This window comes from Perognathus longimembris, chromosome 20 (assembly GCF_023159225.1).
Source record: "Perognathus longimembris pacificus isolate PPM17 chromosome 20, ASM2315922v1, whole genome shotgun sequence".
NCBI classification, from domain to species: Eukaryota; Metazoa; Chordata; class Mammalia; order Rodentia; family Heteromyidae; genus Perognathus; species Perognathus longimembris.
Genome location: NC_063180.1, coordinates 46,270,766 through 46,296,095, shown reverse-complemented (window position 1 = coordinate 46,296,095; position 25,330 = coordinate 46,270,766). Strand labels below are relative to the sequence as shown.

Sequence of the window (25,330 nt, the reverse complement as noted above, 5' to 3'; positions counted from 1 at the left end):
GATTTCAGTGAAACAAGGCAGACACAGTAAGGCAAGTACCACAATTTATTATTTAAAATTTTTTCTCATATGGGAAATCTAGGTGGGAAGAAAAACCAAAGACCTGAAATTAGAAAGGGGAACATGAAATTAGGAAGGGAGTGTGGGGGAGGGGTGCAATAAGAGAAGGGATGGGGGATACGAGCAGAGCATGTTATATGCTCAAATGGAAATGTTGTAATGAAACACGTATGATTAACAGACACTAATAAAATACATACTGATAAAAATAAGACTTGCTGCATGTAAGAAAAGGCAAGCCTGTAGGCTTTTTTTTCTGAATTTCCAGTTCCTCAGGCAATTCAGCTAGAGTAAACATCGTACCAGTATTGCTATTTTTTCTTTTCTTTTCTTTCTTTCTTTCTTTTTTTTTTGGTGCCAGTCCTGGGGCTTAAACCCAGGGCCTAGGCACTGTCCCTGAGCCTCTTTTGCTCAAGGTTTGCAGTCTACCACCTGAGTCAGACCTCCATTTCTAGCTTTTGGGATCGTTTATTAGAGATAAGAGTCTCATGGACTTTCCTGCCCAGGTTGTCTTCCATCTGCCATCCTCAGCTCTCAGCCTCCTGAACAGCTGGGAGGACAGGTGTGAGCGCCGGCACTCTGCTCAATATTACTATTTTGAGTTGACATGACGTCAACAATTTCCAAATCCAGGAGTGAAAACTCTGGGTATTTCAGTAATTCCATTCTGAAGTCTTTGAGGAACTGACAGAGTTTGCACAGGAGTTGTACAAATGAATATTCACACCATCAAGTTACAAGAATCCAAATTTCTCCATTAAATTCACATCAGTACTCTGTGTGTGTGTCTGTGTGTGTGTGCCGGTAAGGGCTTGAACTCAGGGCTACAAGCTCTCCCTTAGCTTTGCCTCTCAAGATTGGTGCTGAACCATTTGAGCCACACCTCTACTTCAAGTTTTAGTTTTACTTTTATTATTATTATTAATTTTCTAGGTTGTGGGGCTTAAACTCAGGGTCTGGGTGCTGTCCCTGAGATCATTTTGCTCAAGGCTGGTGCTCTACGGCTTTGAGCCCCGTGTCACTTCTGGTTTGGGGGTAGTTCATTGGCGATACGAGGACTCTTCTGCCTGGGCTGGCTTTGAACCAGGATCCTCGGATCTCAGCCTCCTGACCAGCTAGGATGACAGACAGGAGCCACCAGTGCCCAGCTCCCGGTTCACGTTCCTTTTCTGGTTAGTTGCGAGTGGACTTTCTGACCTGGACTGGCTTAGACCCCCGGCCCTTGGATCTCGGCCTCGCGGGGCGGCGGGGCGGCGGGGCGCATGGACGGCGGGGCGGCGGGGCGCATGGACGGCGGGGCGGCGGGGCGGCGGGGCGGCGGGGCGGCGGGGCGCATGGACGGCGGGGCGGCGGGGCGCTGGGACGGCGGGGCGGCGGGGCGGCGGGGCGGCGGGGCGGCGGGGCGCATGGACAGCGGGGCGCATGGACGGCGGGGCGGCGCCACCCCCGCGCCTCGGCTGGCCCGGGAGGAGGAAGTGGCTGCTGTCTGACGGCGCCCCCCCCCCCCGGGGTGATTTCCACTTTTTCTTTCACCCTCAGCCTACTCGGGAAAGTCGCGGGGAGGAAGGAGGCCGACACGTCCATGGGGCAGACATTCCGCCTCCCCCGAGGGGTGAAGACGCGCGGCCGCCGCCGCCGGCCCCCGGAGCGGCCGCCCTCCGCCGCGCCCCGCCGCGCCGCCGCCCTCGGGGGGGACCATGGACCCCGAGTTCGCCCAGACGCACGGGCTGGTGCGGGACTACCTGCGGTGGGTGCTGCGGGCCTCGGGCCCCGCGCCGGAGCCGGGCCGCGCCGCCCGCGCCCTGCGCAGCGCGGCCGCCTCGGCGCAGCGGGAGGTGGAGCGGCGCCTGCCGCGCGCGCTGGCCGGCCTGCGCGTGGCCTCGCCGGACGCGGCGCGGGCCGCCTTCGACCGGGTGATGGCCCGGGAGTTTGAGGACGGCGTCCTGAACTGGGGCCGCATCGTGACCGTCCTCGCCTTCTCGGGGGTCCTCGTCAAGAAGCTGCCCGCCGAGCAGCGCGCCGCGGGCGCGGGCGCCGACCCCGTCTCGCTCTTCGTGGCCGAGTTCCTCATGCGCGTGGCGGGGGACTGGATGAGGCGGAACGGAGGCTGGGTAGGTGCCCGCCGGGGGAGCCCGGGAGCCCGGGAGCACACCCGCCCCCGCCCCCACCCGGGAGCACCCCCGCCCCCGCCCCCACCCGGGAGCACACCCGCCCCCGCCCCCACCCGGGAGCCCGGGAGCACACCCGCCCCCACCCGGGAGCACACCCGCCCCCGCCCCCACCCGGGAGCACACCCGCTCCCAGCCCCCACCCGGGGGCTTAGCCTAGATGGCTTTTGATTTCATGTGTTTAGCGCCAGGCCTGGGGCTTGAACTCGGGGCCTGGGCGCCGTCCCTGAGCCTCACCCCGCTCCTGACGGTTTGCGGGTTCACGGGGGACGAGCGCCTCACAGACCTTGCGGTCCAGGCTGGCTCTGAACTGCAGGCCTCCCGTCTCGGGCTCCACCGCCAGGCCAGGAGTTGGACTTTTTCGGATGAATTGATAGAATGGCCTCGAACATTTAGATACACATTCTCGTCATAGGCGACCACTTCCTTCTAGTTCATTATCTTTTTTCTTCTTCTAGTTCTTCTGTTGACTATCTCTTGAAACTATAGGTATCTCCAGGCATTAGACATGTTTAAAAATTCCATGCAGTCAAGTGTTATTACTCTTTCATTTGATGCCTTTCTATTTTGTTGGAGGATTTCTCTTCCTGCCACAGGTCTTTCTAGCTCAGATTTACTCAGGGCTTGGGAGACCATGTGAGTTACTTGGTCATGTATTATTATTATTAATTTGTGTATGTGCTGACACCGGAGCCTGAATTCAGGGCCTCATCCTCTTTCTTAGCTTTTTCTGCTCAAGGCTGGCTCTCTATCCCTTGAGCCACACTTTTACTTCTGTCTTTCTGTTGGTTCATTGGAGATAAGGACAGAGTTTCTTCCTGGAAGGGCTTCAAACTGCAATCTTCAGATCTCAGCCTCCCGAGTGGCGAGGACTACCCGGGTAAGCACAGCACCAGTCTTGTGGTCATGTTTTCTTCAGGACGGCATTGGAAAGTTCTTGGAAGGACTTGGGGAAACCTCAGCTGCACTGTGTTGATCACAGCAAAGGGAGATGATGGCCAGTGCAGAGGTAGGGAGAGAGTGGCCTGCCAAGGGGCTTTCTGTGGGCACATCATCCTGGTTAAACTACGGAAGCCCATGACAATCAGAAATGACACGAGGAACAGTTCCCACCAAAGGGTATTTCAGGCTTGAAATCATTTTGGTCACATTTTGAAGCAATTACAAGACTGTATGGGAACTTCCAAAGTGTTTAAAGATAAACTCTCACCCTTCCTGTCAATACCAACAGAAAGCCCCTCTGAAAGCAGCAGGCTATACAGAATTGAGGTACTTCCCTAGGTTCACACTGTGAAAACTTGGGTCTTTTTTATTTTTTCAATCAGTCCTGGGGCTTGAACTCAGGGCTGAGCACTGTCCTTAAGCTTCTTTTCTCCAGGTGAGTGCTCTACTACTTTGAGATACAGCACCACTTCTGGTTTTCTGGTGGTAATTAGAGATAAGAGTCATGGGCATTCCTGCCTGGGCTGGCTTTGAACTGTGATCCTCAGATCTGTCTCCTGAGGAGTAGATAGGATGACAGGTGGGAGCCACCAGTGCCTGGCTAAAGGATTTCTTTCTCCCTCCCTCAGTACCTCCCTCTCTTTCTTTCTTCTTTTCTTCCTTTCTTGGTCCAAGACTGGGGCTTGAACTTGGCACCTGATGCTTTCACTCATTGGTTAGTGCTCTACCAACTGAGCCATGCCTCCAACCCCTAAAGGGTTGGTTCTTTCTTTTTATCTTTCTCTCTCTTTGTCTGAGACTGGGACTTGAACTTGGTATCTGATGCTGATTGCTCATTGGCAGATGCCCTACCACCTGAGCCATGCATCCAATGCCTGGGGCGTGTGTGTGTGTGTGTGTGTGTGTGTGTGTGTGTATGCGTGCATGTGTATACTGGGGTTTGAACTCAGGGCCTGGGTGCTGTCTCTTACCTTGTTCACTCTAGGCTAGCATTCTTCCACTTAAGCCACTTCTGGCTGTTTGCTGGTTCATTGGAGATGAGAGTCTCACAGACTTTCCTGCCCGGGCTGGCTTCGAACCGCAACCCTCGGTTCTCGGCCCCCTGATTAGCTGGGATGAACGGCGTGAGCCCCCAGTATCTTGGCTGCCTCTCTTTTCAAAGGCATCCTCCTCCTTCATGACAACACTTGATGACATTCTCTTGGATTTGCACAAATTCTTTCATGGCTGATTAAGTATTTTCCAGTCCATGCTTCTCTTTATTGGTTTCTAGCTTGTGAAAACATCTTTTCCTCTTCGTGTGGCTGACGTGTGTCTTTCATTCATGACCCCTTGGGAAGTGGAATGAATGTAACATGCTGACAGGCCCCTGCCCGGCCGGCCCAAGCCACATTCATTGTCAGGAATGAGTCACCAGGCCTCCGAGTGCCTGTCACGTGTGTGTCACCAGGAAAGGGGGAACAGCATGTGCCGGCGTGTGCCTGGCGGTGACTCCACGCCAGGCAAGGCAGAGTGCCTTTCTTATGCAATTCTTTACAGCCACCCCTTCTGTTGTGGACCTGATAGTAAAGACAGTTTCAACACTGTAGGATTCTTCTGACTCTGTGTTCTGCTTAACTGACTCTGTGTGCGCGCACGCGTGCTCACCCACACACACGTTCGTGAGCATGTACTGGGGCTTAAAATTCAGTGTGTTGTGCTCTTGCTTAGTAATCAGTGCTGGAGTTCTACCAGTTGAGCCAGGCCTCCCATCATGCTTTTTTGCTAGTTCATTGGAGATGAACTTTTTTTTTTTTTTGCCAGTCCTGGGGCTTGAACTCAGGGCCTGGGCACAGTCCCTGAGCTCTTTTTGCTAAAGCCTAGCACTCTACCACTTGAGCCACAGCGCCACTTCCAGCTTTTTCTGTGTATGCTGTACCAAGGAATCGAACCCAGGGCTTCGTGCATGCTAGGCAGGCACTCTACCACTAGGCCACATTCCCAGCCCTGGATATGGATTCTTACAGACTTTTCTGCCTGAGCTGTCTTTGAACTGTTATCCTCTAGATTTCAGCCTCCTGAGTAGCTAGGATTACAGATAGGGGCCACCAGTTCCTTCTCTCCCTCCTTCCCTCCCTCCTTTCCTCCCTCCCTTCCTTCCTTTCCTTCCTGTGCTGGTATTAGGGCTTAAACTCAGGACCTCAAGCCCTCACTTGGTTTTCTCACTTATGCTGGCCCCACCACCACCTGAGCCATGCCTCCCATCCTTCTTTTTCCCAGAGAGAGGCCTAGACTTGGAGTGGAGGGCAATGAGGAGGCACTGAGTGCACACACTGAAAGCACAGAGAAGAGCATTTGCACGACTGAAAGCAGCACCATTACTTTTCCTGTGAGCGTACTGAGATACAAATGCTTTTTACAGATGCGAATTTCATTCTCTCCTAGGAAAATGGTTTCTTGAAGAAGTTTGAAACAAAATCGTGCTGGCTGACGTTTCTGGAGGTGACAGGGCAGCTCTTCGAGATGTTTTCTCTTCTGAAGCAATATTACTGACCATGAAGATCACTGCAAAGATCACCAGTGCAGGCCACAACACTTGTGCAGCCTGGATTTGAACTATTTTGAAACATTGGTGATGCAACTTACTTGGAAAGTCAAGTATTGTACAATGTACAAGGGTGTACACTTTGTCTCCATTTGAATGAATAAACCCTACGTATTTGTATTCATACTGGATTTTGGTCTTCATTTTCCCAAGCCTGCTCAGAACTTCAGCCAAAGCACAGAGCTGGGTATCTATCGGGCACCAGGCTGAAGTCAGGTGATGAACAAGAAGATGTGGTGTTTTCCTGCCCTGTAGTAGGCTCTTTCTCATGTTTAATTTGTGTGTGTGTGTGTGTGTGTGTGTGTGTGTGTGTGTCCACGCGCTAGCCTCAGGACTTGAACTCAGGGCTTTGTTCTCTTGCCTGAACATTCTGCTCAAGGCTGGTGTTCTACTTCTTGAGCCCCACCCCCTTCTGGTTTTTGTTTTTGTTTTTGTTTTTGTTTTTGCTGGTAAATTCAGAGATAAGCGTCTGGGCGTTCCTGGCCTTTCCTGACTAGGTTGACTTTGAACTGTGATCCTTAGATCTTAGCTTCCTGAGTGGCTAGGATGACAGGTGTGAGCCACCAACCTCTTGCTTAATTGAGTTTTGTTTTCAGTCACACTCGGGTGGTAGGAAGCTGGGTGATAGGAAGCGATAGGATGACAGAAAGGGAAGTACAGCTCCTGTTTTCCACGGGGAACAGATTTACACAAGGGTGCACACAGTTGGTCACAGCCAGCTACGGGTTTTACAATGTGACACAGGATAATCTGTCACCCTTCCCAGTCTGGCCTATGACCTGGACTTTTAACCTGAATCTGTATGTTTTGTTTAGTAATTTACTTCTGAAGCTGATTTAAATGGTTTAAGCTAGGTGCTGGTAGCTCAGGCCTGCGATCCTAGCTACCTAGGAAGCTGAGATCTGAAGATCCGGGTTCAAAGCCAGCCTGGGAAGAAAAATCCATAATATTGAGACTTTTATCTCCAAGGAACTGCAAAAAGTCAGAAGTGGAGGTGTGGCTCAAGTAGGAGAGACGCCAGCCTTAAGTGGGAAAGCTAAGGGAAGAGATTGAGGCCCAGTATTGGCACTAAACAGAAAAAAAATTACAAATTTACTAGGTTTTAGGTTAAGTTTTCTTCCTGAGGCTGAAATAGATTCAAATCGCATGAGAGAGTAATGATGCTGGCTGGTTTTTGTCCTTGTCCTGGAGACTTAGTTTCCTGCATTATTTTATTTTATTCTATTTATTCATTGCTTTTTTGTCAGTCCTAGGGCTTGAACTCAGGGCCTGGGTGTTGTCTCTCAGCTCTTTTGCAGAAGGCTAGCAGTCTTCCACTTTGAGCCACAGTGCCACTTCTGGTTTTTGGGGTTTTTTTTCCCTGAGTGGTTTATTGGAGAAAAGAGTCTCATGGACTTTCCTGTCCAGGCTGGCTTTGAACTGCAATCCTCAGATCTCAGTCTCCTGAGTAGCTAGGATGAGAGGTGTGAGCCGTCAGCACTCAGCTTACTTATTTGTTCATTTTTGGTGCTGGAATTGTACCCCAGGGCCTCACACGTGCTAAGGATTCTGAGATACATAACGTCCTGCCTTCCTCATGGCTGCATCGGAGTGGACATTTTCCCCACTCGACTAAACAGGCTCAAAGAAAGCCAATGAGAAGGTTGCCCAGGCCCCAGGCATGGTGCATGGCAGCGGCCCGTGTGGCCCCGGCTGCCCTGGCCTTGCCCTTTCCCCCTTGGCCTCGCCTCATTCCCCTGTGACAGGCTGAAGCTGGTCAGCAGGCAAGTCCAGCTGGTCGGTGTGCTGGCTCGCCTCCCCGTCCCTCCTGCCCTCAGCATGTCCTCCCAGTGAGACCATGGCCACTGCTGGGTTATGATTATCTTATTTTTGTGCCCCCTACCTTTTTCACTCCAGCTTGGTGCTCTACCACTTGAGCCACAGCCCCCCTTCCAGTTATTTCTGGTTGGAGATGATGTTAGGGTTACATCAGCAGCACACCCTTCCACAGGGCAGGTGAGTTTCCTGTGAGTCATTTGCCTCGTGGTCATTGACAGGACCCTCCAGACAGCTGACAGAGTGTGGAGTTCGGACTCACACACACCAGCTATGGTGAGAGGAGAGCCAGGCCAGGGTTCCCCGACCCGGCTGAGAGGCGGAGGTGGACTACCGCTGTGTGAGCAGCCAGATAATGTATACGTGAAAACACACCAGGGTTGTGAACCCAGTGCCAGGTGCGTGTGCTCACACCCATCCGCCTGGCTTCTCAGCAGGCAGAGATCTAAAGTTTGAAGGCACCACCCTGGCAGACAAATCCAAGTGACTTTTTTTCTTTGTGCCAGTCCTGGGGCTTGAACCCAGTGGCGCAGTGGGATTCACTGGAGGTAGCGTCTCAGGGACTTTCCTGCGCAGGCTGGCGTTGAAACTTGGTCCTCAGATCTCAGCCTCCTGACTAGCTGGGATGACAAGTGTGAGCCACTGGTATCCGGCCCGAGACACTATTATCTCCAATTAAATCATTGGGGCTTGAACTCAGGACCGGGGTGATGTCCCTTTGTGTTCCTGCTCAAGGTTGGGGCTCTATCTCTTGAGCCATAGCTCTACCTTCAGCTTTTTCTTTTGGCCTGGGCTGGCTTTGAATTGTGATTCTCAGACCTCAGCCTCCTGAGTATCAAATTATTTTTATAAAACCTTGTATTGTCCTTCCTCCCGGCTTGAGTATAAGGAGACCCCCTTCCAGTGGATGGGGTGTGGGAGGTGCAAGCTGTAAGAAAATGTTTCCATTATTCAGAGCATGAGTGAATGAAAAGAGCGGAAAGATGAACACAACAGATGAATGGGTTTTACTAAGGATGAAAACCTGGGAAGGGCTGGGCACCCTAGCTATTCAGGAGGTTGAGATCTGAGGATCAAAGCCAGCCAGGACAGGAAAGGCCATGAGACTCTTACCTCCAATGAACCAGCAAAAAGCTGGAAATGGAGTTGTGGCTTAAGTGGCAGAGCACCAGCCTTGAGTGAAAAAGGTAAGGGGACAGCACTCAGGCCTTGAGTTCACACCCTGACATTCTCATGATTCTGAGAATCAGAGCCGTATCATTCAGAAGTTCAATGCCAGACTGGCAGGAAAGTCCTTCAAAGTCTTATCTTCAATGAGCCACCAAAAAGCAGAAGTGGAGCCTTGAGTTAAAAAGCTAAGAGATAGCACCCACAAACCCTGAGTTTAAGCTCTAGTAATGGTTCGCACGTACACACACACACACACACACACACACACACGAGTACAATTTAATGGATTTTAGTATTCATTGTACAGCACTCACCGCAATCTAACTTTAGAAGATTTTTATCCATTCAGTACAAAACCTTTTCTCTGATTTCCCTCCTCCCCATCCCCCAGTTCCAGGCAAACCTGGCCTCACTTTGTTTCTTTGTGATTGCTTGTTTTGGAGATTTCACATAAACATGGTCATATAATGTTATCTTTTTCATTCAATAAGATATTTATTGGTCTTTCTATATATCAGCACTTCATTCTTTTTTATAGCTTAATAATATTCCAGTGTAAAATTATATTTTATTATATTTATATAGCTGTACAAAATGGCTACCATTCAACAGGAATATATCACATTTTATGTATTTTTGTTTGTTTTTTTTTTGTTTGCCAGTCCTGGGACTTGGACTCAGGGCCTGAGCACTGTCCCTGGCTTCTTTTTGCTCATAGTTAGCACTCTGCCTCTTGAGCCACAGCGCCACTTCTGGCCTTTTCTATATATATGGTGCTGAGGAATCAAACCCATGGCTTCATGTATAGTAGGCAAGCGCTCTTGCCACTAGGCCATATTCCCAGCTGATATATCACATTTTAACCCATTAAAAAAAAATCTGTGTTGTTGGAGTGTAAAATGGCAGAAACGGGACTCAACCACGATGCCCTGCATACAGAAGTGCATTCATCAACTTGAAACCTCCAGAGCAACTATTTGAAGATAATGGAAATGGAAATCTGGGGCATTCCACAACCAGACTGTAACTTATGAACATTCATGTACACATTTTTCTTTTTTTGGTGGGGATTAGCTTTTATTCTTCAAGGCTGGCCCTTAACCACTTGAGCCATACCTCCAGTTTCAGCTTTTTGGTTATTAGTGGGAGGTAAAAGTCTCATGAATTTTTCTGCCTGGGCTGGCTTCAAACCACAACCTCAGATCTCAGCCTCCTGAGTAGCTAGGACTACAGGTGTGAGCCACTGGTGTCTTGCTTCATTTATACATTTTTGTGTCAACTCACATTTTATTTTCTTAGGAATAGACATCAAAGTAGAATTACTAGGTCATATGATAACTCTATATTTAACTTTTTGTGGAACTGCCAACTTATTTTTCCAGAATTCTGCTTTATTTTCCATTCTCATGGCTATGAGTGTTTTGGCTTTTCTACATTCTCCCCAATCCTTGTATTTCCCTTATTTGTTCTTTATTCTTTCTTTTTTTTTTTTTTTTTGGCCAGTCCTGGGCCTTGGACTCAGGGGCCTGAGCACCGTCCCTGGCTTCTTCCCGCTCAAGGCTAGCACTCCGCCACTTGAGCCACAGCGCCGCTTCTGGCCGTTTTCCGTATATGTGGTGCTGGGGAATCGAACCTAGGGCCTTGTGTATCCGAGGCAGGCACTCTTGCCACTAGGCTATATCCCCAGCCCCTCTTTTATTTTCTTTTCTGTCAGTGATGAGCTTGAACTCAAGGCCTGGGCGCTGTCCCGGAGCTCTTTTGCTCACGGCTAGAGCTCTACTACTTTGAGCGACAGAACCACTTCCAGTTTTCTGGTGGTTCAATCGAGATAAGAGTTGCAGGGATTTTCCTGCCCAGGCTGGCTTTGAACCACAATTGTCAGGTCTCAGCCCCCTGAGTAGCTAGGATAACAGGTTTGAACCACCAGTATCTGGCTTTCCTTGAAGTTTTGTTTGCATTTCTTTAGTAGCAAATGACGATGAAGCTCTGGTCATGTGATTTATGGTGGTTCCCATGAGCTGGGTGGAGGAATGTCTACAAATCCTGTGCCCACTTGAAAACTGGGCTCCCTGTCTCTTCATTGCTGAATTGTAGGGCTCTTCCCATATCTGCACCCAAGCACCTTGTCAGGCATGGGGCTTACAGTGAGCTTCTCCCATTCTATAGCTTTTCTTTGACACACAAATATTTTTTACTTAGAGTATTATTTACCACCAAGGCCGCTTTTTTTGCGGATCCTGGAGCTTGAACGCAGGACCAAGGTGCTGTCCCTGAGCCTCTTTGCCCTCAAGGCTAGCACTCTACCACTTGAGCCACATCACCAATGCTGGCTTTTTCTGAGTAGTTTAATGGAGATAAGAATCTCATGAACTTTTCTGCCCAGGCTGGCTTTGAACTGTGTTCCTCAGATCTCAGCCTCCTGAGTAGCTAGGATGACAGGCCTGAGCCACCAATGCCTGGTTTGTCCTTTTTTCTTTTTTGGGGGGGAGGGAGGGAGAGCATATCATTGCCTGATCTAAGGTGATGGGAAGTTATGCCTGTTTTCTTCCAAAGATGTTTTTGATTTCTATTCTGGCCTTTGATCTGTTTTGAGTTACTGTGTTTGTGTGGACATGTGTGCACCAATGCTGGGGCTTGAATTCAGGGCCTTGACCTCTGGCTTGGTGTTTTCACTCAAGGCTAACGCTCTACCATTTGTACACTTCCACTTTCTGGCTTTTTGCAGGTTAACTGGAGATAAGAATCTCTTGAATTTGTCAGCCAGGGCTTGCTCCAAGCTCTTATCCACAGAGCTCAGCCTCCTGAGTAGCTAAGAAGACAGGCGGGAGCCATGGGGTGCCCGGCTGCCTTTGTTCTTATACCTGTAGGTAATTTTATTATTTTAAACTATGACTATATAAAATTGTCCCAGTACCACCATGAAAAAAAATTATCATGCTTGCCCCAGTGACAGGAGATGCCTTCTTGATCAAGTCTCCATGTAATGTTGGCTTATTCTTATTCCACTCGCTCCTCTGACATCAAGCACTGATCACACAGGGGTCCAATCACAGACACTTTAGGTGTGTTTGTGTGTCTGTTAGGACCAGTCCCTGCTTGATCTTTATTCTGTTTGCCTAGCCATTCCTCAATCCCTCCCCCAATAAAAAGCTTCTGAAAAGTTCATTATTAACATAAAACTCACATCAACCTGCAAAACTTTATTACTTATTTATTTTTAGTGGGACTGGAGTTGAAACCCAGGACCTCATGCTTGTGAAACAGGAGGTGAATGACAGAACTAGATTACTGAGGGGGTCTCACGGGGAGGGGAACCCAACCCCCCGGGGGTCTCTACACCTGTCAGCCTGGGACCCCCATGGGGGTCTCTACAGCCGTGGTGAACAGCCTGCGGCCCTGCGGGGGTCTCTACAGCCGTGGTGAACAGCCTGCGGCCCCACGGGGGTCTCTACAGCCGTGGTGAACAGCCTGCGGCCCCACGGGGGTCTCTACAGCCGTGGTGAACAGCCTGAGCCCCCACGGGGGTCTCTACAGCCGCGGTGAACAGCCTGCGGCCCCACGGGGGTCTCTACAGCCACGGTGAACAGCCTGGGCCCCCACGGGGGTCTCTATAGCCGTGGTGAACAGCCTGTGGCCCCAGGTGCAGTGCCTGCCACCCCATGTGGGTCTCCAAGGTGTGAACTGCCTGAGTCCCCAGGTGCAGTGCCCTGCCAGGGAATGCACACTGGCCACCTCTGTGCCCTCCTCTGCCACCAAGAGCTTCTGAAACAGGAGCAAGGTCCACCTATTCTACCGTGTGGTCCTGCCGGAGTCTGAGCAGCTGGGCACCAGTGAGGACAACTTACTGTGGATTTGTTGTTGTTTTGTTGGTTGTGGGTCTTGAACTCAAGGCCTCAGTGCAGTCTCTGAGCTCCTCAGCTCAAGGCTGGCGCTCTACCACTTGAGCCACAGCTCCAGGTCTGGTTTTGTGGTGGTTCACTGGAGATCAAAGTCTCATGACTGGGCTGGGAATATGGCCTAGTGGCAAGAGTGCTCGCCTCCTATACATGAAGCCCTGGGTTCGATTCCTCAGCACCACATAGATAAAAAAATGGCCAGAAGTGGCGCTGTGGCTCAGGTGGCAGAGTGCTAGCCTTGAGCAAAAGAAGCCAAGGACAGTGCTCAGGCCCTGAGTTCAAGGCCCTGAGTCCAAGCCCCAGGACTGGCAAAAAAACAAAAACAAAAAAGCCCCCAAAGTGTCATAACTTTGCTGCCCAGGCTGGCTTTGAACCGAGGTCCTCGGAGCTCAGTCTCCCTCCCAAGCAGCTGTGATGGCAGGCGTGAGCCCGCGCTCACTCTTTGACTCTGAAGTCTCCCAGAGGGGAGGCGGCCCCCTGCTCCAGGCCTCCAGCACGGAGCCGCCTGCAGAAGGCGGGGCGCACAGCAGCTCGCGCCCCTCTTCCCAGCAGGCCCCCACCTGCCGGTGGAATCGCATGAGTTTATTTCGCCCTCCGCTTCCCCTTCTTTTCCAGCCCTTATTGCTAGGGACGAGGCGGGCGAGGGTTGGGGCGTCGCAATGCCCCTGCGCCGCCGGGCACGGAGTCCCTCGTCGCTGAGTGACGCGAGGCCGGCGCTACGTGAGGGGCGGAGCCAGGCGGGGAGGTGGAGCTCGGCTGGGGGGGGCAAGTTCCGGCAAGGCCAATCAGAGGAGCAGAGCTAGATTGGGGGCGGAGCCAGGGGTGGGGGCGGGGCCAGGCGCCACGGCCGTGGCCCGAAGCCGAGGCTCTCAGGAGGTAGGTTAGGGGCGTGGCCAGCCGCAACCCGGAAGTGGGGCGCGCCGTGAGGCCCGTTCCCTGGCCGGTCAGTGGGGCCAGCTGGGCGCGGCCAGGTGTAGAGTCCCTACGGCGCGAGATGGCGGCGACGGCGGTGAGCGGAGCCAAGCGGAGCCTGCGGGCCGAGCTGAAGCAGCGTCTACGGGCCTTGAGCGCCGAGGAACGGCTGCGCCAGTCCCGCCTCCTAACCCAGAAGGTGCGCGCGCCTCCGCAGAAGGGCTCCTCGAGGGTGGCGGGCCCGAGGACGCGGAGCCGCGCACGTCACCCCGGCGCGCGCGCGCTCCCACGGTCCACATGAAGGCGTGCGCGTGCGTGTGCGTCCGCGCGCGCGCGTCCCTCCTGGGGCTGGCACCGGAGGCTCGCTCCGCCCCGTGCTCGGCTCGTGCCGCGGGAGGCGGGCGCTGCTCCCCCGCCTGGCCCGCCGCGCCACTTCCGGCGACTGGCTGGGGTGAGGAGGCGTCCTGCTTGAGCCTCTGGAGCGACGTGGGCCGCCGGCTCGGGCAGGGGATGGGTGCGCGCGCGCACGCACCGCTGAGCGTCAGAAAGGGAGGCGTTAAAGACAATTCCGCTTGGGTTTTGCCCATAAAATGTTCCTTGAGGTTTTCTTTTGAGTGTCTCGGGCTGGGCCGCGTGGTTCCCGGTGCAGCCCCCCCCCCCCCAGTAGGCGATTCCACTCAGGCAAGCGCGTGGGAGCCCTGGCTAGGCGGGGTGGCCCTGCCGGCCGTGGGTGCCGGGGTGAAGGCGGGCCCTCGGGGACGCGCCCTCGGGGACGCGCCTCGTCCCGGCCCCCCGCGGGGGCCTGACCCGGGCCTGGCCCGCCCACCCGTGCACACCCGTGCACCCGCGGTGTTAGTGAGTGTGCCAGCAGTGTAGCCAGTAGTGGTTTAATCTGCACCATTCGCTTACCTGATTGGCCACTTTGTTTTTAATATCACTTAAAATTTTACCAGAAAGTATATGGTAAAGAAAATCCACTGCACACCCTGTCTCAGCTCTCCTGATAGTTAAGGTGAGAGAATGAGTGGCTTTTCGTCTCCCTCTCCCAATTGAAATATCAAACTTGACCTGATTAAATTGTCAAGGTTCATATTTAGACTCTCTTCCATAATTATTCATCTCCTGTAATTCAAGCTCATTTCCAAATTTGAAATTCCAGTACTACCATGTTTCTTAGCTTTCTTTCTTGTCTTTCTTTTTTACCTACTCCAAAGCTTTTTCCTAAATTGTTTTATTTAACTTATTTTAGTTTCCAGTAATATTTCTTAAATTATGATGGCTGCCTTCCCATAGCAGTCTGTTGGTGTTGGTGGTGTGTGTGTGTATGTGTGTGTGTCTTTTACTATTTTCTAGATGCGCTATGCAGTATGATAAATTTTGTTTATTGCTTTCTGGTTTACTTCTGTTTATTTTTTTGTGTGGTACCAAGGAATTGAACACAGGGCCTCGTGCATGCTAGGCACACTCTCCACCATTAAGCCACATTCTCAGCCCCTGTTGATCAGTTTTCTTTCTGAGTTGCCTGAGAAGCTCATTTCAGGAAACTTCCCTGTTCTCTGAATTATCTGACTCATTTTCTCCTCTTTTCGATGTACTTCTGAAACCGTTTTGTTTTGTGCTTTGGCTTTCCAGCATACTTGGTGATCCTTGATTTTCTGTAGGTATCAGTGAATAAACACATTGCTTGTCTTGGTGGTTGGGCCACTGAGGGATGGACACGCATGCATGAGCATCTGCTATTTTGTCTGTTAACCCTCTCGCATCTTACTCCTGTTAGGTGCTTGCCCACAGCCGGTACCAGCATTCCCGGAGGGTCGCCATCTTTCTGAGCATGCAGGATGAGGTGGAGACCGAGGAGATCATCCAGGACATTTTCCGACAAGGCAAGGCTTGCTTCATTCCCCGCTACCGGCTCCAGAGCAACCACATGGACATGGTGAGGCTGGCGTCGCTGGAAGAAATCCCTCTGCTGCCCAGAACCTCGTGGAACATCGCGCAGCCTGCGGAGGGCGAGGCGCGGGAGGAGGCCCTGTCCTCAGGTGAGGGTCTCAGCATCAGCACTGGTCTTATCTGGAGGTCCCACTGTGCTGAGGGTGTTGTGTTTTTTGTTTTGTGCTGGTCCCGGGGTGCTGTCCCTGAGCTTTTGTGCTCAAGACTGGTGCTCTACCTCTTGAGCACAGCTTCACTTCTGGCTTTTTTACTGGCTAGGTGGAGATAAGAGTCTCGCAGACTTTGCCTGCTGGGGCTGGCTTTGAACCTTGATCCTGGGCTCTCAGACCTGAGTGGCTGGGATGGCAGGCGTGGGCCCTGGCGCCTAGGGTGTGGTATGGTTTTAGTCTTCCAAGTCACCTGGGGCCAGGAGAGGCTGTATTTCCTGCACAGTTGACTGTTTCACCTGTGTTCTGAGAGCTCCACCCCTCCTGGCGTAGGGTGCGAGGGCTCTGTGAGCCACCGCAGCAGTGCTGTCAGGAAGCATGGGACAGGGTTCTTTGTGCCAGTGCTGGGGCTGGACCTCAGGGCCTTGCATTCACCTCCAGCTGACATGCTACCACTTGATCCACACCTCTACTTCCAGTGTCTGCTGGGGCTGGCTTTGAACCACCATCCTCAGCTCTCAGCCTCCCGAGTAGCTAGGATTACAGGCAGTAGCTACTGTGCCCGGCGTGCATGAGACACTTTCTGAGTATTGACTTTGTTTCATGGAGCATTTTAGCTCTGAGACCAGGAGGCCTCGGAGACCTACCCATGGCTAAGGAGGCTAGAATCACATGTTAATAGACTTACTCTCCCAACGTGTACGATACACCAGATGTACATATCAAGTGAGAGATACAGGTCCAGGGATTGGTCCTGGGTAGGAAAGGTCCAATCCCCTCCTCCCCTCAACCCCCAAACCAGCCCTGGTTGTTTATTTTCTCCTCCATAGCATTTCTTTTGTGCTATCTCTGTGGCACTAGTGGCTTGCCCCACCCACTCTTTTTTCTCACAGTTACTTGCGGTCTGGTTGCTGTGGGTGGGGAGGGGACGGGTGATGCTGTGGTTTCTTGTAAATGCAGTTGTTTTTAGGAATATTTCAGTCAGCAATGCCTACTGTTTCCTGTCCACACAGAGCAGACTCTGCGCTGTGGATTTTTGTGTGTGTGTGCCTGGACCGAGGCCTAGAACTCAAGGCCTGGTCACTGTCCCTGAACTTCTTTGCTCAAGGCTGGCACTCTACCCACTTGAGCCACAGCTCCACTTCCAGCTTTTTGGTGGTTCATTGGACATAGCATCTCATGGACTTTCCTGCCCAGGTTGGCTTTGAACCTTGATCCTCAGATCTCAGCCTCCTGAGTAGCTGGGATTACAGGCCCGAGACACCAGAGCAACCCCATAGATCCTGGTCCAGTGGTTCTGTGTTTACATACTTCCTTTCTCATTCTGCTAGGTTGATGTACCTTGGGTTAGTTTCCTTGGTCAGATGGCATATTCCTTAAAGTAATTTTCCAGTATGGTCTATGTGAGATGTATTGTTAGAGTGCTTTCATTTTTGCTGTGTTGCTGTACTTCATTGTGTGTGTGTGTGAGTGTGCGGGCGTGCGCGTGTGCGCACTAATACTGGGGCTTGAACTCAGGGCCTGGGTGCTTTTGTGTAGCATTTTCAGTCAAGGCTAGTGCTCGACGACTTGAATCACAGCTCCATGCCTGGCTTTTTGCTGGTTAATGGGTGGCAAGAATCTCAAGGGCTTTTCTGCCGTAGTTGGCTTTGAACTGCAGTCCTCAGAGCCCAGCCTCCTGAGTAGGTGGGAGGACGGGCGTGAGCCACCAGGGCCAGCTGGCTTGTATTCTTCATGGTAGTCATTCTAACTGGGGTGAGGTGGAATCAGTGTTGTTTTGATTTGCATTTCCTTTATAGCCAGAGATGTTGACCATTTTTTCATGTGTCTGTTGACCATTTTCACTTTCAAGAAGTTTCTCACTCCTTTACCCATGTACTAATGGGAGTATTGATTCTTTGGGGGCTTCGTTTTTTTGTTGTTCGTTTGTTTTTGTTTTTGCCAGTCCTGGGGCTTGAACTCAGGGCCTGAGCACTGTCCCTGGCTTCTTTTTGCTCAAGGCCAGCACTCCGCCAACTTGAGCACAGCGCCACTTCTGGCCTTTTCTATATATGTGGTGCTGAAGAATCGAACCCAGGGCTTCATGTATACGAGGCAAGCACTCTTGCCACTAGGCCATATTCCCAGCCCCGAGGGGGGGGGGGCTTCGTATTTTTATGCCCCCTATGTATTTTGGTTATTCGAATCTTATCAGATGTTTAGCTGGCAGAGATCCCCCACCCCCACCCCCACCTACATTGTCTTCTTAACTTAGTGACTGCTCTTTGTGGTACAGAAACTAGTGGGATGCAATCCCGTTTGTCAGCTCTCTCTGCATTTGGATGAGCCCCTGAACTTTACTCAGAAAGTCCTGCCTGGGCAGACAAGCTCTGCTTCTCATCCTTGTGATCTCATGGTTCTTTGATCCATTTTTAACAGATGTTAGTACGGGGTGAAGACAGGGATCTGGTTCCAGCTATTTATTTTTGTGCTGGTCCTGGGGCTTGAACTCAGGGACCTGGTGCTGTTGATGAACTCTTTTTGCTCAAAGCTAGTGCTCTACCACTTGAGCCACAGCTCCACTTCTGGCTTTTTACATTATCGGGACTGAGTTGCTGAAAACGGATACTCCAAGCTATTGTTGTTCTAAAGCTGGAATTATTCTGAAAGCCTCGATTTTACTAGCTGCAGGTGCCACCACGCTGGGGAAAAAACCAATGGTGATTTCAGTAAGAAATGCACGCGTACACAGCCGCGCCCCCAGAGGTGCTTTCCATACTTAGCTCGCAGCGTGCCTGTGAGAGCCCGCTGTGAGGAAGCTGGAGTGTGGACGTGGTGTGCAAGCCCCCGCCTCCCCTCCCACTGGGGGCACCTCTCCTCAGGCCCGTGGGTGCCCCTGTGTGTGCCTGTCCATGCTACTTAGCTGGGAACCCTCACTTCCCGACTGTTGCCGTATGGATAGATACACACGTGTGCACACACACACACGCGCACGCGCGCTTGCTTTGTTTTGCAGCAGGATGTCAGTGTGCGGATCAGGCCATCCCCCGCTCTTCAGTCCTCCTCTCTCAGCCTCCCAGGTGCTGGGTGCAGGGTGTGGGTCAGGCCATCCCCAGGTCTTCAGTCCTCCTCTCTCAGCCTCCCAGGTGCTGGGTGCAGGGTGTGGGTCAGGCCATCCCCAGGTCTCCACTCCTCCTCTCTCAGCCTCCCAGGTGCTGGGTGCAGGGTGTGGGTCAGGCCATCCCCAGGTCTCCAGTCCTCCTCTCTCAGCCTCCCAGGTGCTGGGTGCAGGGTGCGGATCAGGCCATCCCCCGCTCTTCAGTCCTCCTCTCTCAGCCTCCCAGGTGCTGGGTGCAGGGTGTGGGTCAGGCCATCCCCAGGTCTCCAGTCCTCCTCTCTCAGCCTCCCAGGTGCTGGGTGCAGGGTGTGGGTCAGGCCATCCCCAGGTCTCCAGTCCTCCTCTCTCAGCCTCCCAGGTGCTGGGTGCAGGGTGTGGGTCAGGCCATCCCCAGGTCTCCAGTCCTCCTCTCTCAGCCTCCCAGGTGCTGGGTGCAGGGTGTGGGTCAGGCCATCCCCAGGTCTTCAGTCCTCCTCTCTCAGCCTCCCAGGTGCTGGGTGCAGGGTGTGGGTCAGGCCATCCCCAGGTCTCCAGTCCTCCTCTCTCAGCCTCCCAGGTGCTGGGTGCAGGGTGCGGATCAGGCCATCCCCAGGTCTTCAGTCCTCCTCTCTCAGCCTCCCAGGTGCTGGGTGCAGGGTGTGGGTCAGGCCATCCCCAGGTCTTCAGTCCTCCTCTCTCAGCCTCCCAGGTGCTGGGTGCAGGGTGTGGGTCAGGCCATCCCCCGCTCTTCAGTCCTCCTCTCTCAGCCTCCCAGGTGCTGGGTGCAGGGTGTGGGTCAGGCCATCCCCAGGTCTTCAGTCCTCCTCTCTCAGCCCCCCAGGTGCTGGGTGCAGGGTGTGGGTCAGGCCATCCCCAGGTCTTCAGTACTCCTCTCTCAGCCCCCCAGGTGCTGGGTGCAGGGTGTGGGTCAGGCCATCCCCAGGTCTCCAGTCCTCCTCTCTCAGCCTCCCAGGTGCTGGGTGCAGGGTGTGGGTCAGGCCATCCCCAGGTCTCCAGTCCTCCTCTCTCAGCCTCCCAGGTGCTGGGTGCAGGGTGTGGGTCAGGCCATCCCCAGGTCTCCAGTCCTCTTCTCTCAGCCTCCCAGGTGCTGGGTGCAGGGTGTGGGTCAGGCCATCCCCAGGTCTTCAGTCCTCCTCTCTCAGCCTCCCAGGTGCTGGGTGCAGGGTGCGGACCAGGCCATCCCCAGCTCTTCAGTCCTCCTCTCTCAGCCTCCCAGGTGCTGGGTGCAGGGTGTGGGTCAGGCCATCCCCAGGTCTCCAGTCCTCCTCTCTCAGCCTCCCAGGTGCTGGGTGCAGGGTGTGGGTCAGGCCATCCCCAGGTCTCCAGTCCTCCTCTCTCAGCCTCCCAGGTGCTGGGTGCAGGGTGTGGGTCAGGCCATCCCCAGGTCTCCAGTCCTCCTCTCTCAGCCTCCCAGGTGCTGGGTGCAGGGTGCGGATCAGGCCATCCCCCGCTCTTCAGTCCTCCTCTCTCAGCCTCCCAGGTGCTGGGTGCAGGGTGTGGATCAGGCCATCCCCCGCTCTTCAGTCCTCCTCTCTCAGCCTCCCAGGTGCTGGGTGCAGGGTGTGGGTCAGGCCATCCCCAGCTCTTCAGTCCTCCTCTCTCAGCCTCCCAGGTGCTGGGTGCAGGGTGCGGATCAGGCCATCCCCAGGTCTCCAGTCCTCCTCTCTCAGCCTCCCAGGTGCTGGGTGCAGGGTGCGGATCAGGCCATCCCCCGCTCTTCAGTCCTCCTCTCTCAGCCTCCCAGGTGCTGGGTGCAGGGTGTGGGTCAGGCCATCCCCAGGTCTCCAGTCCTCCTCTCTCAGCCTCCCAGGTGCTGGGTGCAGGGTGCGGATCAGGCCATCCCCAGGTCTCCAGTCCTCCTCTCTCAGCCTCCCAGGTGCTGGGTGCAGGGTGTGGGTCAGGCCATCCCCAGGTCTCCAGTCCTCCTCTCTCAGCCTCCCAGGTGCTGGGTGCAGGGTGTGGGTCAGGCCATCCCCAGGTCTTCAGTCCTCCTCTCTCAGCCTCCCAGGTGCTGGGTGCAGGGTGTGGGTCAGGCCATCCCCAGGTCTCCAGTCCTCCTCTCTCAGCCTCCCAGGTGCTGGGTGCAGGGTGTGGGTCAGGCCATCCCCAGGTCTCCAGTCCTCCTCTCTCAGCCTCCCAGGTGCTGGGTGCAGCTCTCCCCAGGTCTAAGGATCCATCGCTGGTTATTTTCTTTTTGTTATATAGGAAATGAGAAGACCATAGGCTCAAATTTCGAAATGGAAACTAGAGTATCTGAATTTTAATATTTAAAATTATTTATTTGTTCATTCACTTTGTGTGTGTGTGTGTGTGTGTGTGTGTGTGTGTGTCCTGGAGCTTGGACTTGGCCTAGACGCCGACTCTGAATTGTTTTTGCACAAGGCTAGTGCTCTACCACTTGAACCACAGCTCTGTCTCTGGCTTTTTGGTGGCTAATTGGAGGGAAGAGTTTTTGGAGACTTTTCTGCTCAGGCTGGCTTTGAGCTGTGATCCTTAGGCCTCAGCCTCTTGAGTGGCTAGGATTATGGGCATGAGCCGCTGGTGCCCGGCTGAATGTTTCTTTTTCAAGCTTTTCTGAAGTTTGATTTGATTTCATAAGTATAGAACCTCTGTGATGGGTTTTTGGAGCATGCTGTGCAGCACTGGGGGTTTAAGGGCAGTTTTCTGGACCATCTAGCAAGTGGGAGGCCCGGAGTTCAAATCCCGGGACCACAGGGGAGAAGTCAGTAGTTGTTGTTGGAGTTGCCAGCAGAGGGCAGTGCCGTGCCCTGGGGGCGGGGGGGGGGGTGGATAGTGTGGGGGGGGCGGGGCTGGTGACCAGGCTCTGTGCTGGGTGTGGCTGAGCCCACAGGCTGGCTCTGACTTCCATCTGCTGCCTGAACCATGTGTTAGTGAGCAGGGGCAGCTGCCCAGAGCAAGATCTTGTTTCCAACTAAGTAAAAGGAGGAACCAGAATTAAACAGTGCAATGCTGGGCACCCAAGCATCCCAGGTCTGGTCGGAGCCTCAGCTCTAGCAGGCACTGCCGTTGCTGCCCACTGTTGCCCGCCACTGCTGCCCACCACTGCTACCCTCTGCTGCCCACCACTGCTACCCTCTGCTGCCTACCACTGCTGCCCACTGCTGCCCACCACTGCTGCCCACTGCTGCCCTCTGCTGCCCACCACTGCTGCCCACCACTGCTGCCCACTGCTGCCCACCACTGCTGCCCACTGCTGCCCACCACTGCTGCCCACCACTGCTGCCCTCTGCTGTCCACCACTGCTGCCCACCACTGCTACCCTCTGCTGCCCACCACTGCTGCCCACCGCTGCCCACCACTGCTGCCCACTGCTGCCCACCACTGCTGCCCACCACTGCCCACTGCTGCCCTCTGCTGCCCACCACTGCTGCCCACCACTGCTACCATCTGCTGCCCACCACTTCTGCCCACCACTGCTGCCCACCACTGCTGCCCATCACTGCTACCCTCTGCTGCCCACCACTGCTGCCCACCACTGCTGCCCACTGCTGCCCACCACTGCTGCCCCCACTGCCCACCACTGCCCACCTGCTGCCCACCACTGCTGCCCTCTGCTGCCCACCACTGCTGCCCACTGCTGCCCACCACTGCTGCCCACCGCTGCCCACCACTGCTGCCCACCACTGCTGCCCTCTGCTGCCCACCACTGCTGCCCACCACTGCTGCCCTCTGCTGCCCACCACTGCTGCCCACCACTGCTGCCCACCGCTGCCCACCACTGCTGCCCACCACTGCTGCCCACTGCTGCCCACCACTGCTGCCCTCCGCTGCCCACCACTGCTGCCCTCTGCTGCCCACCACTGCTGCCCTCTGCTGCCCACCACTGCTGCCCACCACTGCTGCCCACTGCTGTTCACTGCCACACACTGATACCCACCGCTGGCATATAGTAGGGAGGAGTGGAGAGCAGCCGGGTCGGCCTCAGGGTCCCTGCAGCAAGGGCAGCATAGACTCCAGGCTGGGCCACACCTCCATGCACCCCACACTTGACCCTGGGATGCCGGGCCTCTCTCCTGCTTCCACAGCTAGCCCCGGAGTTGTGGGGTTCCCACCCCGGCCTGGAAGGCCCTCAAGTCGGCTTTGGTGCTTGTCAGCCTCCGAGCCACCTCAGAGGAACCACAGGTCCACTTCTGGCTTTTTGCTAATTACATGGAGATAAGAGTCCCACGGACTTTCCTGCCCTGGCTGGCTCAGAACTGCCATCCTCAGATCTCAGACTCCTGAGGTGTGAGCCACTGATGCAGTTTTTCAAACTCTATTTTGTATACATACATACATATATACATACATAGATATATACATATATACATAATACATATATACAGGCTTATGGATATATGGTCTCTATATATTTCTGTATATCTCTCCCAACTCCTTCCTTCCCTCCGTCCCTCCCTCCCTCCCTCCCTCATTCCCTTCCTAACTTCTTTCTTTCTGCCTCTCTCTTTTTCTCTTCCCTTCTAGTGCTGGTCCAGGTCTGAGGGAGGAGGATTGGGACCTGGGCTCTTGGGTCTGGGTGAAGATGGCTGGGGTTTAGAATCTTGAGTCTGTGGGAGGAGGTTGGGGTCTGGATCCATGGGCACTAGACTCCTGCATCTGAGGGAGGAGGCTGGGTTATGCCCTGGCCTGAAGGAGGAGGCCTGGGGCTGCTTCCTTTCCTTTTGAGTGGATTGACCTCCAGATGCACAGAACTTGAAGCCTGGCCTTGCCATGGCCAAGGCTTGTGTCAGGCCTAAGCTTGAATCCAGAGCCTGGGTGCTGTCCCTAAGCTTTTGTGCTCAAGGCTAGCTCTACTGCTTGAGCCACAGCACCACTTTCAAGGGTGTTTTTTTGGGGGGGAGGGGTAGCTGATTGGAGATCAGTCTTACAGACTTTTCTACAGGCTGGCTTTGAACGTTAGTCCCTGGACCTCAGCTGCTGCATAGCTGGGGTGACAGGCCTGAGCCGGCGTTCTAAGGCAGATGGGACTGAGTTGCTGAGAAACGAGTTCCTTCTTTGTCCAGCTCAGGGTTTTGGCCTTTTCTGGAGTCCAGGGCCGAGATGGGTGTCATTGGAGCCTGTGGTCCTCCCCACACGGGCCGCAGTCCTCCCCATGTGGGCTCAATCCTCCCCAGCAGGCCTTGGTCCTCCCCCATGGGCTGTGGTCCTCCCCACGTGGGCCACGGTTCTCCAGTGTCTGTCTCTGTTTCCACAGGAGGACTGGACCTCATCTTCATGCCGGGCCTGGGATTTGACCAGGACGGCAACCGGCTGGGCCGGGGCCGAGGCTACTACGATGCCTATGCCAGGCGCTGCCTGCAGGGCCCAGGGGCAAGGCCCTACCTCCTGGCCTTGGCCTTCAAGGAGCAGCTTTGCTCGCGGGTGCCTGTGGGTGACCATGACGTGAGGGTGGACGAGGTCCTCTATGAAGACGGAGCGGATGGCACGACGCCTCAGTCCCAGGACTGACAGCAGACCCCACGGAGCCGGCTTGGCGCCTCAGGTCCCTCGACCCACCGCAGACTGGTCCCCCAGCAGTGCCTTCTTCCCGCCTACCCGCCCCTCTAAATCTCGATCGGGCGGCTCTGAACCGGGAGTGGTGGCTCATGCCTGTCCTCCCTGCTCCTCAGGAGGCTGAGATGTGAGGATTGCGTTCACAGCTGGCCCAAGCCAGAAGTGGAGCTGTGGCTCAAGTGGTAGAGCACCAGCCTTCAGTGAAAAAGCTCAGGGACAGGGTCCAGGCCCTGAGTTCAAGCCCCAGGACCAGCACAAAGGTGGTGATGGACTGTGCTGTGGGTGGGCGTGTGCAGCTCCCAGGGTTCCATTGTCTGTCAAGTCAGTGCAAGTGTGGACGCGAAACTAAAGTGAGGCTCTGCGAGCGTGGCTCTCAGCGGCTCTCTCTTGGTGTGAGGGTGAGGCTCCGGCTCCGGCCTCTGCTGCCTGAGGGTGCCGGGCTGGGCTCCGAGGGGCGAGGGGCTCCCACGCTGGGCGGACGCCATGTTTCCTCCCCTCCTGTGGCCACTGTGCACGCTGGGGTCAGCGATCACTCACTGATCTTGCTGGTGCTTAGTCTGGGGAGAACTCGCTGGGAATGCTGCCCTCTTTCCTGAGGACTTTATTTCCCCAGCCTGAATTTCATGCTTGACGGCGGCTTGTGCTGGTTCCTGGATCAAAGCTTCCTGGTTTTTTTCCTTGTGCTGGAACTGGGGCTTGAACTTAGAACCTTGCATTCTTGTTTTGCTTTTTTGCTCAAGACTGGCATTCTGCCACTTGAGCCACACTTCCACTTGTGAGTTTTGGGTGGGTCATGGGAGATAAGAGTCTCACAGGCCTTCCTGCCCAGGCTGGCTTTGGGCCTTGATCCTCAGGTCTCAGCCTTCAGAGTAGCTGGGACTACAGGGGTGAGCCACCTGCACCCAGCTCAAGACTCTGGACCTTCTTTTTCTTCTTCCTTGTTTTTTTGCCAGTCCTCAGATCCTGGGCGCTATCTCTGAGCTTTTTTACTCAAGGCTAGCATTCCACCACTTGAGCTATAGCTCCATTTCCAGCCTTTTTGGTGCTTAATTGCAGGTGAGTCTCACGGACTTTCC

At 54.2% G+C, this 25,330-nt stretch overlaps 2 protein-coding genes across 2 annotated transcripts; both read left to right on the top strand.

Annotated features, from left to right (window-relative positions):
• Positions 1-1,757: 1,757 nt before the first annotated feature.
• On the top strand, positions 1,758-5,880 carry Bcl2a1 (BCL2 related protein A1). Its single transcript, XM_048369092.1, has 2 exons — positions 1,758-2,171; positions 5,595-5,880. Exons 1-2 carry the CDS (start codon positions 1,758-1,760, stop codon positions 5,700-5,702), a joined length of 522 nt encoding a protein of 173 aa, XP_048225049.1. The 3' UTR covers positions 5,703-5,880.
• Positions 5,881-13,529: 7,649 nt separating this feature from the next.
• Positions 13,530-24,361, top strand: Mthfs (methenyltetrahydrofolate synthetase). The gene is made up of 3 exons (XM_048329604.1): positions 13,530-13,746; positions 15,325-15,586; positions 23,956-24,361. Exons 1-3 carry the CDS (start codon positions 13,630-13,632, stop codon positions 24,207-24,209), a joined length of 633 nt encoding a protein of 210 aa, XP_048185561.1. The 5' UTR covers positions 13,530-13,629; the 3' UTR covers positions 24,210-24,361.
• The last annotated feature ends 969 nt before the right edge of the window (positions 24,362-25,330 follow it).

Excerpts from the sequence above, each read along its gene's own strand:
- Bcl2a1 (XM_048369092.1), top strand. The coding sequence starts at position 1,758 with ATGGACCCCGAGTTCGCCCAGACGCACGGGCTGGTGCGGGACTACCTG. Across the intron at positions 2,172-5,594 it reads TGAGGCGGAACGGAGGCTGG|GAAAATGGTTTCTTGAAGAA; the intron begins GTAGGTGCCCGC and ends ATTCTCTCCTAG.
- Mthfs (XM_048329604.1), top strand. The coding sequence starts at position 13,630 with ATGGCGGCGACGGCGGTGAGCGGAGCCAAGCGGAGCCTGCGGGCCGAG. Across the intron at positions 13,747-15,324 it reads CCCGCCTCCTAACCCAGAAG|GTGCTTGCCCACAGCCGGTA; the intron begins GTGCGCGCGCCT and ends TACTCCTGTTAG. Across the intron at positions 15,587-23,955 it reads GGAGGAGGCCCTGTCCTCAG|GAGGACTGGACCTCATCTTC; the intron begins GTGAGGGTCTCA and ends CTGTTTCCACAG.